The 17,033-nt window shown below is 37.8% G+C and overlaps 1 protein-coding gene across 2 annotated transcripts in view; it reads right to left on the bottom strand.

Annotated features, from left to right (window-relative positions):
• Positions 1 to 17,033, bottom strand: part of LOC149535333 (putative serine/threonine-protein kinase SIS8) — a 196,134-nt gene that overhangs the window by 62,454 nt on the left and 116,647 nt on the right. For both annotated transcript variants that reach the window (XM_089807164.1, XM_089807165.1), the window contains 3 exons: positions 6,408 to 6,486; positions 6,164 to 6,262; positions 5,857 to 5,925 (listed from right to left, as the gene is read on the bottom strand). In XM_089807164.1, the coding sequence (XP_089663290.1) occupies positions 5,857 to 5,925; positions 6,164 to 6,262; positions 6,408 to 6,486 (247 nt within the window). The remainder of the gene's footprint in view (positions 1 to 5,856; positions 5,926 to 6,163; positions 6,263 to 6,407; positions 6,487 to 17,033) is intronic.

Below are 17,033 nucleotides of genomic sequence, written 5' to 3'. Positions count from 1 at the left end.
GAAGGTATAATATAAGTTTGATTCATATCAGAATTTTCCAGAAACTTATACATGGTATCAGAGCCAGGTTGTCGAACCTAGGCTCTACAAAAATTAAATAATCAGAATTGATATATATCTAGAATCATTCTCCTATCTTCAATGGCATACACAATCAGACCCGAGGACAGGTTTGATGGGAAAGAACACTTTGATTCTTGGAAATTCAGAATCATGATGATTCTTGAAGAAAATGATGTAAAACAATTTGTTGATTCAGTATCCAGACAACCTACTGTTGAACCTCATAAAACTATTTGGAGTAAAGGAAATAGGAAAGCCATTCAGATCATATTAGATGGAGTGAAAAATGATATAGTAGCCATGCTAACGAAACATCAAACAACATTTGATATAATGAATGCATTACTAAATGCATATGAGGTCAACAATGCAACTAGAGTTCTCACACTAAAAGGGCAACTATATCACATACAAATAAAGAAGGGAGAATTGATGAATTCTTACATCCTAAGGGTTGCTAGCCTAAGAGATGAACTTGCAAGTATAGGAACCATCATTAATGACACGGAACTAACACTGATGGCTATAGATGGATTACCAGATTCATGGGAAACATTCGCACAAGGAGTAAGTGCCAGAGATAATCTTCCTGACTTAAATAGACATAAGGGAGATTGTCTTCAGTAAGACTCTAGAAAACTTAAGTAAGGAGGAAAATTGAAAACAGAAGATGAAGAACTTCATGTTCTTAATACAAATCGCTATAAAGGCAAGAACAAGCACTTCAAGAAGAAAAGGGGTAATCAAAAGAATGACAAACCTAAGAAAGATTATCCAAGATAAAATGCTTCAGATGCGAAAAGCTTGGACACTACAGATCTAATTGCCCTAAGAATTCTAGATAGCAAGTGAACTGTACAAACGTTACTAGGGAAGAAGATAACTATGATCTCGAGAATTGTGTATTATATTTGGCAGTATCAAATGAAGTCTCAAGTAAAGCATGGGTGATCGATAGTGGATCATCTTGTCATATTACAGGATACAAAGAAGCACTAGACTCTATATTAGAAAAGGTTAATGGCGACGTCACCATTGGTGATAATTCAACACATTCCATCAAAGGAATTGGAAATTGCACCTTGAAACTAAAGTCAAGTAGTTCTCTTCTTTTCAAAGGAGTACTCTATGTACCAGGAATAAAAAGGAATATAATCTCAGTTACAACACTTGAAGATGATGGACATAATGTTGCATTCATGGATGGTAAAGTCATAACTTGGGCTAAGAACTCCTCTTTTAAGAAAGCAAAATTGATTAGTCAAAGAAAATGGTGTTTGTATGAATTAAATTCAGAACCTAGTGGACCTATTCAAGCCTTAATTCATGAAGCTGCTGATATAAACAAAATATGATACAGAAGGTTAGGACATCTAAATTTCAAAACCTTATCAACTATGGAGAAGATGGTTACTGGTTTACCTAAGCTAAATAAAGATCACTCAAGCATATGCAAAGGATGCACTCTCGGTAAGAACACCAAAAGTCCATTTCATGATAGCGCTAGAAAAACTAACGTTTTGGAATTAATCCACTTAGCTTAATGTGGACCTATGTATGTTCCTTTTCTTGGAGGACTCTGGTACTATATACTTTTTATAGATGACTTCTCTAGGAAAACTTGGATTTACTTCTTAAAATGCAAACAATCAGAATAAATCCTAAAGGGATTTAAAGAATTTAATTCTTTAAAACCTTAACTGAAAACTTATCAGGACATAAAATTAAAGCTCTTAAGATTGATAATGGAGGGAAATACACCTCAAATTTGTTTAAAAGGTTTTCTAAAGAAGCAAGAATTAAGAGGAAGTATACCGTTTCTTATAACCCGCAACAAAACGGGGTAGCAAAAAGGAAGAATAGAACAATTATAGAAGCTGCAAGAGCTATGATATTTGATCAAAATCTAGAATATTATCTTTGGGCAGAAGCCTCTTGTACTGCTATCTATATTCAAAACAAAAGTCCTCACTCCAACCTTATTGATAAAACTCCTAAAGAAGTCTTTACTAAGGTTAAATCAATATAAGTCATCTAAGGATTTTTGGGTGCCTAGTATATATACATATTCCAAAAGAAAAGAGAACTAAGTTAGAACCCTCTAGGAGGAAAGGTATTTATGTAGGGTATAGTGAAACATCTAAAACATATAGGGTTTTCATACCTGGTCAAAAAAATATTGAACTTAGTAGGGATGTAATTTTTGAAGAAGATTTAGCATTCAAAAGAGCCCAAACTTCTGAAGAACCCTCTCCATTACGTAGTTATGAAAGAAATATTGAATCGAATCTCAGAGGGAGAACATTGAAGAAATTTAAGATGAAATTCAAAATCTTGATCTTGAAGAAACTCAAAATTCTAAGAAAAGACCACTTTGGGCCATTAAGACATTAGAGGAAGCACAAGACTTCGCTGCACCATCCGGAACAATTAGAGAAAGCAAAAGACCCAAAAGAATTTCTAGTTATACAGTAAACATGAATGATTTGTCTAAATCAAAACCAACCAATATTTCAGATGCTATTAAACATACAACTTAGAAGGGTGCTATGATGAAAGAATAACTATCCATTATAAAGATTAATGTTTGGGAAATTGTTCCTAGACCTAAAGGAAAATTTGTTGTCTCTTCCAAGTGGATATTTAAAATAAAGCATACTGCTGATGGTAGCATTGAAAAATATAAAGCTAGATTTGTAGCCAGGGGATTCTCTTAGAAAGAAGGGATTGATTATGAAGAAACCTTTGCTCCTGTTACTAGATACACCTCTATAAGAGCAGTCCTAGCTATTACAGCATCGAAGGGATGGAAAGTATATCAAATGGATGTAAAAACAACATTCCTAAATGAAAATATTACAGAAGAGGTATATTTGGAGCAACTTGAAGGATTTGAAATTCATGATCCTAAAGTTTTTGTTTGCAGGCTCAAGAAAGCTCTCTATGGGCTTAAACAGGCTCCAAGGGCTTGGTATGAAAGAAGTTAATACCCTCATTAGTATAACCTCTAAAAAAGTGTTGTGAACTATGGGCAAACAATTAAGGAAAAACGTTTTGACCATTCAAAAAACAATGATTTGAATATAAGAAAGTTATCTATAGAATAAGAAAATGTCATCTGTTACACGCTGAAAAAATATGTAACTAGAAGTTCAACTAAAAAATTCAATAAAGAAACGAGAATACTAACATAACCACAATTTATTCTACATACATAAATTGTTATTTTGAGTGCACACTAGAAATAATAAAATAGAGAATGCTTAGTTAACTCCAAGCATACACTTAACCTGTCATTATCATGTTTCAAAAGTCACCTTCTCTCACAAGGTAACTTGTCACATATTTGACTCTGCACTTCTTTCCCAACTTCAAGCAAATGCTGTCTACTCATGCTATTGAATCAGAATTTTTAAGCTTGTTCTATGTCATATCCAAGCCCTTTTCTGCTGATCTACCAACTACTCCATTGTATAAGGAATGGGTTGTGTAGTAGAAAACAACCAAGATTTAAAAGCCTTTCAGCTTCTGATTTTGTGTACATGATGATCACATACTCGTAGTTCTCACTGTGAAGATGAAAAAATTTCATTCTATCTTTTTTTAAATCCAGATTCAACCTACTACAAAGCAGCCAACCCCTCTTTCACTTTTGTAGCAGAAACCCAGGCTCATATTTGCATTCTTTCTAGGCCAGCATCTAGCAGGCTGTATGCAACAGCTCCAGCATTCAACATTTACAGCAGCAGAGAACAGTGACGATAAGAGGGAACAAGAGTTAGAATAGAATTGTCCTCCTCTGTCCAACAGTCTAGATAATATAGCTAGCATATTAACATGTTGGGCCCAAAGCACATGGTACTTTTTCTGATCATGCAAGAGATGGTATATTCAAACATTATGCAGATAAAATCAGATATTTCTAACAGGATTGTCTGGGATATATGGAGAATACACAGAAAACAACAAAAGAATTTGTTTTTTAATGTATCACATTGGCAGTAGTCTAAAATTACAAACTAGATGAGTGAGATAGCCTATGCAAGTACTATGGCATTTGCATGAGTTATGGTAATAATCATGAATCATACAAAGCACAAAAATGAGTGAAGTTCGGACTTTTTTTCAAACGTCCATGAATTCTTGAAATGTCCTAAAGGAAAGAAAAATGTCAAATAATTAGAGGGCAAATCTGAATAAAATAATCAACAACCTTGGTTGCAGAGCCACATCCAATCTAGTTCATTTCAAAGAGAAAGATATTGTTACAAACTGAAACATGGAAATATCAGCACAGATAAGTTGGATAGATTTTCCTATAATTTACAAATGCTGGTACCAGTTGAGGTTCAGGCTTGCCAATTCAATTCACAAATTCAGGCAAAACAAAATGACCATTGGGTTTGTTTTGGTTTGTCCATACAATAATGTAAAAAAAATAATAACTATGTACATATTTATAAACTACAATCAAGAATTTCAATATATGTATCTGTAAATATACTAATATTTTAGTCTATGATAAAATTACAGCTTAAAAGTATTAATAAATTATTATTATACAGTGTTGTATTGACTCTTGATGACTAGTACCCAATGTATAAACTATAATAATAATGAAGTTATAAACACAATATATTAAAATTATTAATACATTAGTAATTTTAAAAGTTGATGTACATATTTCATGATCACAATTTCTGAAAAAGCCTGCACTGAATTGGAATGAATCTGATCTGGAATGATTAAAGGTTCTCCAGCCAGCTATGGGTTCTATATACACCACCGAGCTGATAACTACAGAGAAGAAAGGGCACTGGTGCATGTTACCAATATATTGCTTTGAATTACTCTCAGCGGCAGTATCTCTCTCTGTTAAATGGGCTGCAACAATATTTCAACTTCAAGTATCCTTTTCCTTTTTGGCACCATATCCATATCTCTATGGCTAGGTGTGACTTGAACAGCAGTAAAATGCTAAAAACCTGTTGGATTCATTGTGAAAGGTAGAAAAGGCAATGAAATTTGTCCAATATTCATCCAGGTTCATACTGGATGTACTCACAGGCATTTTGGAGAACCCTGGATGGACCAATAGGCAGATCGTTTTCAAGTCTGGACTAGGTTCACATTGGACACCGATCCAGCTAGGTTCTCAGATGAAACGGTAACATAGATTTTCCTCAATTAGGCATTTTTTTCCTACAATGTAGAAACCTAATTCATATTAACCCTTATGAAGCTTCACTTTGTGAGAAGGGGAATCTTGTGAACATTCTAATTATGTACACAAAAAACAGTTTAAATATTTTAATAGTTTGCAGTAAACCTCATTTTTATTAAGTATATCTTTAAACTAGCAAAAGCTACAATATGATCAAAACCCTAATTACACTCTCCATTCTGCATTTCTTCATTGCAGGTGGTTTAAGTTGGCACACAAAAATAATAGATAAGCCCTTATAGAACTGGCTGATAGCTATACAAACAAAATCCACAACTTGATATTGACTTTTGGTATTAACAACAATGAGGTAGAACTCAACGCCAACACATCCAATACATTGAATTTACAGATTAAGCATCAAACCCCATAACAATTGAATTGGAAAAAGAAAATATATATTCATGTAATATACATCAGATCTACTTCTAAGGTGTCTCTTCACACAAAATTATTCACTGCAAATTAGTACACTAAACTGTAGCCTTAATATAACTATAAATTAAAATGATCCTTAGTTGTTTGACACATTTGATCATTTAATTCAAGGAAAAGATTCTGAATATTACCGTTCCTGCAGTTGACCTGGATGAAAGAAATGTATTATGCTTCATTCGTGACAATCCAAAATCGCAAACCTGGAGCCAAGATAAAAAACATTAGTTCATAACTTAATATCATGAAAATAAATCTCAACCAAAAAATTCTACACCAGTGAAACATAACTTTGCATTAATTTAGCTTCCTAAAGACTTTACATGCAATCAAAGTAATCATATACAAAATACTTCAAATAACAGTTGCTTTTATATCCATATAACATCCCAAAGATTTTACAAACTACAAAAATAGTTACAAATGAAATACTGCTGTCACCTTCACAACCCAATTCTTGTCCACAAGTAGATTTGGAGATTTTAAATCACGATGTACAATCACTGGAGTACTGCTATGAAGATAGTTCATCCCTTTGGCCTACAAATATCATCATAGATAAGAGTATATATAAAAAGTTAAAATACTGAAGGACAATCCAGTATTCAATTGTTTAGAAGCATACTCAAAACAATTCTCAGTTGACTACAGGCAAGAAGGTAAATAAATAAAATAAAAAACGTACAACATCCAGTGCCATCCTTAGCCGCTTCTTCTCATCCAACTGGTTATTCGGGCGATGAATCAGTCTATACAGACTCCCCCTGCAAGACAATGTCAATCCCATGTTTATGAAGGATAACATGTTTACCATTTCTCAATTATCCAAAGAATGCAACACCTCTAAAATAGAGCTTAAAATGCATTTTATGTTATTCCCGCCTAGCTACCCGCAGCCTTGGAACACAAAGTTAAAATCTATATAATATGCACGTTTCAAGTGTAAAAACCCATTACTTTCTTTCAGGAGTGCAAACTCTCTTCTTTGATTCCAGAAGAAAGAAACAAGATTGAAGTATTAGGACTTACTATATAAATTATTTGAATGTTGAATGCTGAATCTACATGTAAACATCTATTTCTTTCTGTTTAAGTCCCTCATACTAGCAAGTGTGTCTGGCAGGTATAGTCATCTATTTTGGGAGGACTTACTGTGTTGATCACAAACTTCAACCAACTCAATCCTTAAGCCCCATAAGCACAGCCATGTTTCTTTATGGATTATTTTGTAATGATAAACCCCGCCATCAATCAAGCACCATAGAGAGAATGCAATCCTAAGAAGCATTGCAACCTGTCTATGCCATACTTAACATACGTGAATGCACCCATGGAACAATTAATATACACGCAGTGTGCACATAACCAATTTATACATTCCAAACAAAACAAAATAATATTTTCAGTTCTGCCTCTTTAAAAATCTATATCAACTGAAATTTTGACACTTGGAGTCAGCTGACCCATTTTGGACTTGGACTACAACTCTGCAAAAAATACTCAGCATGACTTGCAAAAAAGAAATTAAAACAAGAAAAAATATGTTTAACAAAAATAAAAGGATGCAATTTTAGTCATAGAAAAAATAAAAACTAACATGAACAAATTACCATAGTATACTAATGCTAACATAAATAAAACAAAATCTGTCGAAATGTAACAAATGTTTCTATCATTGAATGTGTTATGATGTGGTAGTTGTTTTGTAACTTGTACAAACAATAAAGGATTAGAGATACCAGCTGCTCAATAAATGAAAGGCTAAATACGCGCTTTCACAAAATTTTGCATATTGTAAAGTATTTTTATCTAAGTCACCGATACGGGTGCGGACACAAGAATTGGGTCTGCAGTTGCATGAAAGTGTGTTTTTTCTTTTTGTTTTGGGGTGAGGGGGGTGGGGGGTGAAAGTCCCCAAACTCGTTGTGAGTCATAGGCAAGTTTGGCAACTCGGCGAGCTGGGTCAACCTAACCGAGTTTTAGGGCATGACTCACCCAACTCGTGGGGTTTGAGCATGCATAACTCAGCCGGGTCCAAGCATACGCTTGCAAGTTTACAATTCCACACTTGACTTAGTGTGCAGGAGCATTTATAAAAATATAACATTTGGGTATAAGTTACATTTATTTCCTCTCTGAAACTATAAATATTGTTAGAATGTTTGGGATAGGTATCAGCTTCATAGAGTTAAGATGCAAAATCTAGATTTTGGGGTTTTTCAAAAAATTCCATACTCAGCCAAATTCCAAGATTTGGCACGCCTTCAGCACTCTAACCTCCCATAACCTATCCTAGCTTTCTAAGGTCAAACTGAGCTAGAACAAGGATTGTCTAAAGGTTTTGAGTTTTTAACTCATTTCACCCAAAATCCCTTTGGTTTCAATTCAATATTCCTAAATAACTTAGCTACAATTTACATTTTACGTATATGATGGATTTATCATTTATGTTCCTTGTTTATGTATGTGATGACAAATTAGCTTCTATTTGATGATGTTATAGTGTTTTAAAGTTTTACTCAATAAAGGGTGCATGAAACATGCTTTGAATCGTTAAGAACCTCTAAATTTCAAGGGTTTTTTCATTTTGCTGAGTCGTTGCCAGTCAAAGCCAAGTCATGAGTCGAGTCGACCTTGCCAAGTCCGAGTTTGGGAACTATAGCTTGGATGCATTATATATATATATATATATATATATACAAGGAATATGCAAAGTTAAATCATTTGACAATATATTGTATGATACTTCACCATTGATCAAGATATCTGAGAGTTGTTGAGAAACTTGGGTAGTTAGGTAGTTGGCATAACCGAGGGAGTTAGACGGTTTGCCTCGCACCCCTTTGGACACTATATGTATGAACCTTCATTAGATGGCATGTGGTGTATTACAAATGTAACCTTGTGTTTGGTGATTAATGAATATATGAATTACTTCCAAGTTCTCTATATTTCTTGTATTGAATACCTTGCTTCTATATCTATGCATAAAATTCTTATTACACCAGGAGGGTAAACATTTGGTGCCATTGCTAAATTGAATTTGAAAAGCACGGTAATGGAATAGATGAGACTACTTGTGAACGACAACAAGACAACCAATGAAGAAGAAATTATGGAACGTTTTGAAGGGGAGCACGCTTTGACAACTGACTTTCCTATTTTCCCATGGGCCACCATTGAGACATTTGTACAAAGGGAGGCTGTGCCAGAGAAAGTTCCACAATAATTTGTGTGGGATGTACTGAACGTTAGTCCAGCAGTGGATAGGCTTTTGCACCAACTGCCTCACCTATTGGTGTAAGCATTCCTCATGCAGCGGAACCAAAAGGAAGAAGTTGAGCACGAACAACGTCGACAATAAATCCTTTGGAACTTTGTTGAAAGCAACCATTGAGAGGGAGATGAACACGATGCATCCCAACGAAGGACCAACCCATGAGCTTTAAGACTAGGGAGTGGCAAATGAAAAGAACACTTGTAAATCTATAATGACAAGGTCGCACAATCGACCCATGTTGTTGTACGGAGATATAAATAAATAAAAAGTGTTATGTTTGTTATTTATGATTTTTTTTGTGATGCCTAATCTATTAAATAAAGATAGAAATAACAAGGAGACAAATAATGTTGTACACGACACACACCAACCCCTAAGTCTCGCACAACAAGCCTAACGAATGTGGAGGTTCAGGCAAGTCGCCGAGGGACAACCAAGTGAAGGGTTGCTTGAAGGGGACCGCAGAGGGTGACCACGGTGGTGCTACAGGAGGTGCAGTGACCGAAGGGGAAGGCGGTTCGCCAGATTACTAGCGAGTGATGAGTAGTGATGAGTTACTAGAAGAAACATGACAAAGGTTAAATTAGATTGAGGAAACACAAGAGGAGTTCATAAATTTGTCTCGTACACCAGGGGTAGAGAGTCAGAGCAAGAGTGAAGAGGAAACCACCACAGCTAGAGGTGTCGAAGCAACACGAGCACGGGTTAACCAAGACTCCTAGATTGTTCCTCACATACCGAATGAGCGAATATAGTTTGGTAATCAAAACCCTTTTCTGGACCCTACCACACAACAATGCAACACAAGCAACACGGGTGCGTAGGTGCAGACCTTGCATGGGGCACAACCGAAACAATCGGCACAACCGGTCGTACAAGTGCTAGCACAATAATCAGTAGCCATAGTGGCGAACAAGCAAAATTTACCCAAATTTATGGGCCAGGCAAAGGAGTATCCTGTCCACCATTGCCGAACGTGTGAAATCATTTGGACGACAAATAGAGTTACCGACCAAGATGAATGGGTTAAACAATTCCCCACTACACTCGGGGGACTGATATTCCGGTGTAGATAAGACCAACTTGACGACTTGAGATAAATTGAGAAAGGAATTCTAGAGGGAGTTCAAACTACTACGAGATGACAATGAAATACTCAAAAATCTATGGTATGAAACAGGGAAGAGCGAGCACATTAGAGCCTACGGACGGTGGCTGAAGGAATTACTTGGTAAGATGGAGTGTGCACTAGGAGACAAACTCAAGAAGAGATGGTCCGTCGAGGGACTCAAAACATCTCTCTAGAGAAAGATTAAGATTGTACCTCCTACTTCATTGAGAACGCATACAACCATGCCATTTTGGAAAGTGAATACAAGACATCCAAGAAAGCTAGAAAGTCATCATCGGATGATGAGTCCTCTGGGGGAAGCAATAATGACGACTGAAGAAAAAAAGTGCGTGCCCTACAAAAGGACCTCCAACGAGTGATGAATGAACTGAAGGTGACAAAAGGAGGGCCTAGCAAAAATGAGGAGGGCAAAGTATGGTGTACCAACTGTTAAGAAGCCCGACACAAAAGGTTCTTGTCCTAAGAAATCATTTTGTGACATCTACCAGATTATGGGTTATTCCACTAAAGAATGTCTCTACAAGATGAGGGTTAGAAACCAACAAGTATTGTTTACACAAGACCAACCCTCCACATTTGGGACGGGTGCCCAACAAAATAACAATAATGCGACTTCTAGCAGCTACAAAAATAATTGATGGGGAGTTCAAGGAAACATCAACAATAATCGTACCCGCATCCACTATGACGCAAAAGGGAGACCGATGACACAATGTCGAAACTGCAATCAATGGGGACACTTTTACTGGGATTGAGAGACCCCGTAGAAGATATGTAGGTGGTGTGGCCCTGGCGACCACGAAGACACCAACTGCCCAAAGCCTAGCCTCAACCTCCTTGACGTCAAAGGGAGAAGCGAGGAGGAAGGAATTCTGGCAATCGCATGTGCACAAGGCAAGAAGGTTGTATATTCTAACCCCTGTATGGAAAACAAAGGGCATTGGAGGCAAAGGTTGATATTGAGAAAGAATTACAAGCCCATAAAGACTCAAGGGATACGACGGGCACCTCTACTCGAGTGATGACAAAACAAAATATTCTAAGGCAGGTGATGCAACTAGAAGTTTCGGTAAGGGTCAAGGACCTATTTGACACAATGCCCCACCTCTGTACAACCCTCCTAAACACTCCAACAACCACTCCATCTTAGGGCGAGGATGGCTGGCAATGGCCAAAGAAAACCACAATTGGAAAAGTAACACTTCATCATTCGAGAAGGGTGGAAGCAAGTTCGTAATTGATTTGAGAACCCAAATGGTCAAAGAAGAGATGACATCCTCAAACTCCAAACTCAACGAAGGAAAAAGCGACATGGAACCCAATGACAAAGGGGTATTAGAATTGAAGAAGTACTCAGATGATGTAGACTCCATGGATAGGCTATTCCATTGCAAGATAGGTGACTATGAACTATTCATGTCATCTTGCAATGTGTTGGAAATTGAGGAGTAGAATGAGTTCCCTCCAGAATACACATATTACAAGGGGAGGCTAAAGTTAAGGATAGCCTTACCCACCAATTCCCTAAGGATGAGCCTATCAAGTACCAAGAAGCCAAATTATAGGAAATAAATTTGGGAGATGAGCACAACCCAAAAACCATCTTGATAGGGAATGATTGGGATCCTGTATTAAAGGTTGCGACATTCAAAATATTTATGAAGTACAAGGATGTGTTCGCATGGATGTACAAGGACTTGAAGGGTGTACCTCTGGAGTTATGCATACACTAAATTCCTGTAGTTCCTGGAACCCAACCTATGCACAAGAGGTCGTACAGAATGAACAAGAATTATTCTGCAAGAGTGAACATGAAGATTAAATTGATGCTAGAGGCAGGCATCATTTTTTGAGTCCAAAAAAGTGAGTGGGTCTCTCCCATAGTCATTTCCTCAACGCAATCACTGTCAAGGACTCGTTCCCTATTTCGTTCACTAACAACATTGTAGAAGTAGTGGGCCATGAAAATTATTCATTTATGGATAGGTTTTTTGGGTATAACCATGTATCCATTGTGGAGGAGGACAAATTAAAAACAACCTTCATAGTGGAAGATGAGATATACACATACAATCGTATGCCCTTTGGCCTTTGCAATGCACTGACTACTTTTCAGTAGATCATCCTACACATCTTTGATGAGATGTCAGTAGGGAACTTTACAACATTCCTGGACAATTGGTCAATATTCAATAGGCAAGCCAAGCATATTGCAACTTTGGGGGAGTGCATGGAATGGTGTTGGTGATCTCACCTCACCCTTTACATAAAGAATTGCCGCTTTCTAGTGCTACAGGGAAAGTTTCTTGGGCACATAGTAAACATGGACTAAAAACCAACCTAGACAATGTACGGGTTATAGTGGAAATGTAGGCCCCTATAGATATGACTAGAGTCAAATACTTCCTCGGTCATATTCGATATTATCGTAGATTTCTCAAAAACTTTACACAGATAGCATACCTGTTGGATAAGCTCACGAGGAAGGGCGAGCCATACATTTGGGAGGAAGCACAAGGAGAAGCCTTTGACCAGTTAAAAACAAGGTTGTTGGGTACTCCCATTCTAGCATTTCGTAATTGGGATAAGGAGTTTCATGTACATGTGGATGCATCGAATTACACCATCGAGGCCACCTTGGCTCGGGAAGGAGTGCATGGACTGGATCACTCGATATACTTTGCAAGCCAGTTGTTGTCCAATGCACAGAAGAATTATAGCACCATAGAAAGAGAAGCCCTTGGAATGGTTTACTCTGTTCAAAAATTCGGGCACTACCTATTGGCTAACCTGTTTACTTTCTATGAGGACCACCAAGCTCTCATGTGCTTGGTCAATAAGCACATTATCCAAGGGAAAGTCAGTCGATGGCTTTTGCTACTCCATGAGTTCACATTCAAAATTGTGGTACAACTAGGGCGTAACCACGTGATTGTCAATCAACCGTCACATATCAAGTCTAGCAACCCATCCGTCAGAGTAAATGATGACTTACCAATACACATCTATTTCAGATTGTTGTACTCCCTCCATTGGACACCAGTATAAGGGAGTATCTGTCCACAACCTAGTTCCCACGGGACATGCCTCTAGGAGAACGGAGAAAGTTGGTTTTGAGGAGTAAGACTTTTCAATTGATCAATGGATTACTATACAAAATGGGGGCAGACCATGTACTTAGACGATGTGTCATGGAAGAAGTACCATTAGTACTCCAAGAAGCCCATGGAGGATTGTTGGGCAGACACATGGGTCGTGATACAACAAGGAAGGTTCTCCTAGTTGGCTTGTGGTGGTTAGCACTGCATAATGATGCAAAAGAATGGATTGTGGGCTGCGACACTTGTCAACGCGTAGGCAAGCCTCTTGAACGCAACTTCATGCTATTAAAACCTTCACACGAATAGGAGTTGTTTGAAAGATGGGGGTTAGACTTCGTTGGACCACTACAAGTTAGTCGTACCAAAAGATGTCGATACATAATAGTCGCCACTCAATACTTGACAAAATGGGTGGAAACACGAGCACTGACAGATAACTCTACATTGAGCATGACCAAGTTCATTTATGAACAAATCATAACAAGGTATGCCTTTCTGATCCAACTGACCAATGACAGATGTGGACATTTTGTGAACCATTTTATCAAGTTGCTCACCATCGAATTTAAGATTTTCCAAACAGTTTGAAGCCCATATTATCCTCAAGCAAGCGGTCAAGTAGAGATAACTAATAAAATTTTGGTCGGAGTCATCTATAAGTCGTGCAGAGTCAAGGGTGAAGATTGGGAGGAAAGATTACCCTCTATGTTGTGGGCCTACCGCACCTCCTACAAGTTGACCACATGACACAGGACCTTTCAACTGATGTACGAGCAAGAGGTAGTAGTACCTACAGAGTTTATGGTTCTGAGCCTGCAGATAGCTATTGATAACAGGCTCGACGACATGGAGAGCCTAAGGGAGAGGCTCTATGCCTTAAACAAATTGGACGAGAAAAGGGCAATGACTCAGTGGGTGCCCGAGGTGGCACGACAACAGAGGAAATTTTGGCATGACAAACATTTGTGACAAATGAGGTTTCAACCGCGCCAATTAGTCTTGAAATTTAATGGAAGGAGCGACACCAAGTTTGACAAATTCAAAGTAAAGTGGCTCGGGTCCTTTAAAGTTCAAGAGGTTGGAGCCAATGAATCAATCAAAAATATGGACACTTGATGGCCGAGAAATTCCTGACGACACGAATGGTTCAAAGCTAAAAAATTATCACCAGAGGCATGAAGGCCAAAGAGGTAATGATTAATGAGCGGAAAGGAGGAAAAATTAGACTTAGCCAAGGTAAGCTTTAAGCAACCCCTCTCCAGAAAAAGATATAAAAATATTGGCAAATGTTACATTATTTAAATATTTTTAGAACTAAATTTTATTAAAATTTAGTGCTTTTAAATATTTTTAAGGACTAAATTATTATTTTCTAAAATTAGTTAATTGGCGAATATTAACCACTAAAAAATACCTTGGACTAAGGTACAAATTAACAAGAAAAAAATGGAAAAATAAGTAATTCAAGGACCATACAACACCGTACAACTACATGTAGATAGCGTACAACCTTCATTGAGGAGAATGAAGAATTAAAGGAAGCAAAATCACTCATGCACTACCGCACACAAAAAGAAGTTGGATCATCCACACCAAGTAGAAAAAGTCGTAGGGGCGTATTGGGGAAGTGGCGGAGAACTTGAGCCAAGAAGATTGTGCACATTTACAAGACATTGTACGGACTAGGGAGAGTGTGCATTGTCTACCCAACATTGTACAACCGTATAGACGAAACACATAAGAACAACACCATACAGCTCAAGGGACTCGATTACAAATTCTTAGAGGGGAATTTGGAAAGACACCTTATGACAACTAATGCAGAGGAACATTAAAATTGCATTGTATAGCCATCCATTGAATTTAACATCATACGTAGAGCATCTGAATTCATCACTCAACCAACCAAAGCATCGTACAGCCTGCACAGAGCACTTAAGCTTGGAGAGAAAGGGTTTTGTTGGGTGGTGAAAGACGTACAAGCAATCACTAAGTAGGAGCGTTGTATGGACAGCGAAGGCGGGCACAAGGTAAGTAGTCGTACCCAAGAACCACGAAAAACTTTAAGGCAGGTTCACGGCCTCACTGCAATCAACGAACGAAGTGATATGCATCATCGTGGGGTATTGGAGAATCTAACTACAAGTCTTAAATGATTGAGAGCAATTACATCAGGTGAAGAAGAATAGTGAACAAAGAGGATCACATTAGAGCACGGGTGAGAAAACGTTTAAGGGTTGCAAACACCAAGGTGAAGGAGGATACCAACTACACCACACAAATATTCAGCTCTCAGGTCTTAAACAACATTAGAGGGGAAGGCATGGAATCACAAAGGCAAAGCCATCATATAGATTAAGGAATGAAAATAATCTAGAGGCACATTGAAAAGAGTCACATACATAGCTAAGAGGTTGTAGCCGTACGACCGTATTACAAAAAACCCTAATGATTTTTGCAATCGCACCTAAGAAAAGGATAAGCCACACCCCTAACCGTTTCTTGCACAAAAGACAAGAGAAAACCATTATGCAGTCTGCTAGAGAGAGAAGTTGGAAAGCAAAGTTGCAGGTGATTTAAGTATAAACAGTAAGAATTAGAATAAGCACACACAAACTCTACCCTTAGACATGAGAGTTGTAGGAGGAACGAGCACTTACAAGAAAAATAAATTAAGGCCAAAGGTTTAGGGCCAACAAATGGCGTCGACAGTTTCTCAGAATGATTATGTAACGACACAAACAATTACTTTTGAAGGCCTCAACGGCTTGGATTGCAGGAAATGGTGGTATGAGAGTGCTGACATACCAAACAATTGATTTATCAATGACAAGTTGCGAAGAACACAAATCCAGTGCATGAAACAGATGCTGATCTTTTGTATTAAAGATTTTGAGGGTGCCTTACAAGCGATGATTGAAATGTTTGATAGCTTCTCAAGACAAAGCATAGTTCCCTACCTGGGCCATATGATAGAAGTTTCATTCATAGCAGCCGACTTTTGAAGTGTATTGGATTGCCAAAGAAAGGGGTTAAGGTTGAGTTGAAGCCCAAGAAAGAGAATCGACAGAATAAAGTTTCTACATTAGGCTGATCTATAGAGAGAACCACACAATTGTAGAGGAGTCCCTCCGAAGATTGTCGCACAATAGAGGAATCAAGAAGACATTTATCTAGGAAGGCCATTCGAGATGTCTGATGGATGTCATGAAGAGTCAGTTGACAGGTTCGAGTCGTGCCTCTGATATTTCCTTTCCACAAGTTTCTTTGATGAATCGACTAATGGGTGGCAAATTGTTTGATTGGGCTACACTATTATCAGAATGCATGTATAAGTTCATGATACTCTAGCACAAAACTTTTTATATGCCCCATTATGCCATTGGACTACTTTTGGACGCTGTAGTCAGCCAGGTTCCACATGACATTCTATTGAAGGAGATCAGATTGGGACCATTAGCACCTCATGAGCCCCCCATTATGAGATGGCATCACCTGGATACACCTTGTGGATAGAAGGTGACAAGTCAAAAACAGGCCAGACAGAAGATAGATGCCCACGGGCACACCGATAGCAAGTGACATGAGACAACAGAGAGTGCGAGTGATATGAAGGAAGCCCGCCTGCACAGGTTTTTACAGAACCCAGGCGATACTTTAATACAGCATAGGAAAGTATCGCGCGACATGTGCACTTACACTTGTGTAAAAAAAAAAATATTCTGGCTTGTATTTCATCCTTGTTCCAAGGATCTCTCAGCAGGGCATTACAGAAGACAACACTCAAGCAGATGAGGA

This window comes from Cupressus sempervirens, chromosome 10 (genome assembly GCF_028749045.1).
Source record: "Cupressus sempervirens isolate cs-2001-9-10 chromosome 10, ASM2874904v1, whole genome shotgun sequence".
NCBI classification, from domain to species: Eukaryota; Viridiplantae; Streptophyta; class Pinopsida; order Cupressales; family Cupressaceae; genus Cupressus; species Cupressus sempervirens.
The sequence above is the reverse complement of the archived record's forward strand: the minus strand, read 5'-3'. Positions and strand labels throughout refer to the sequence as shown.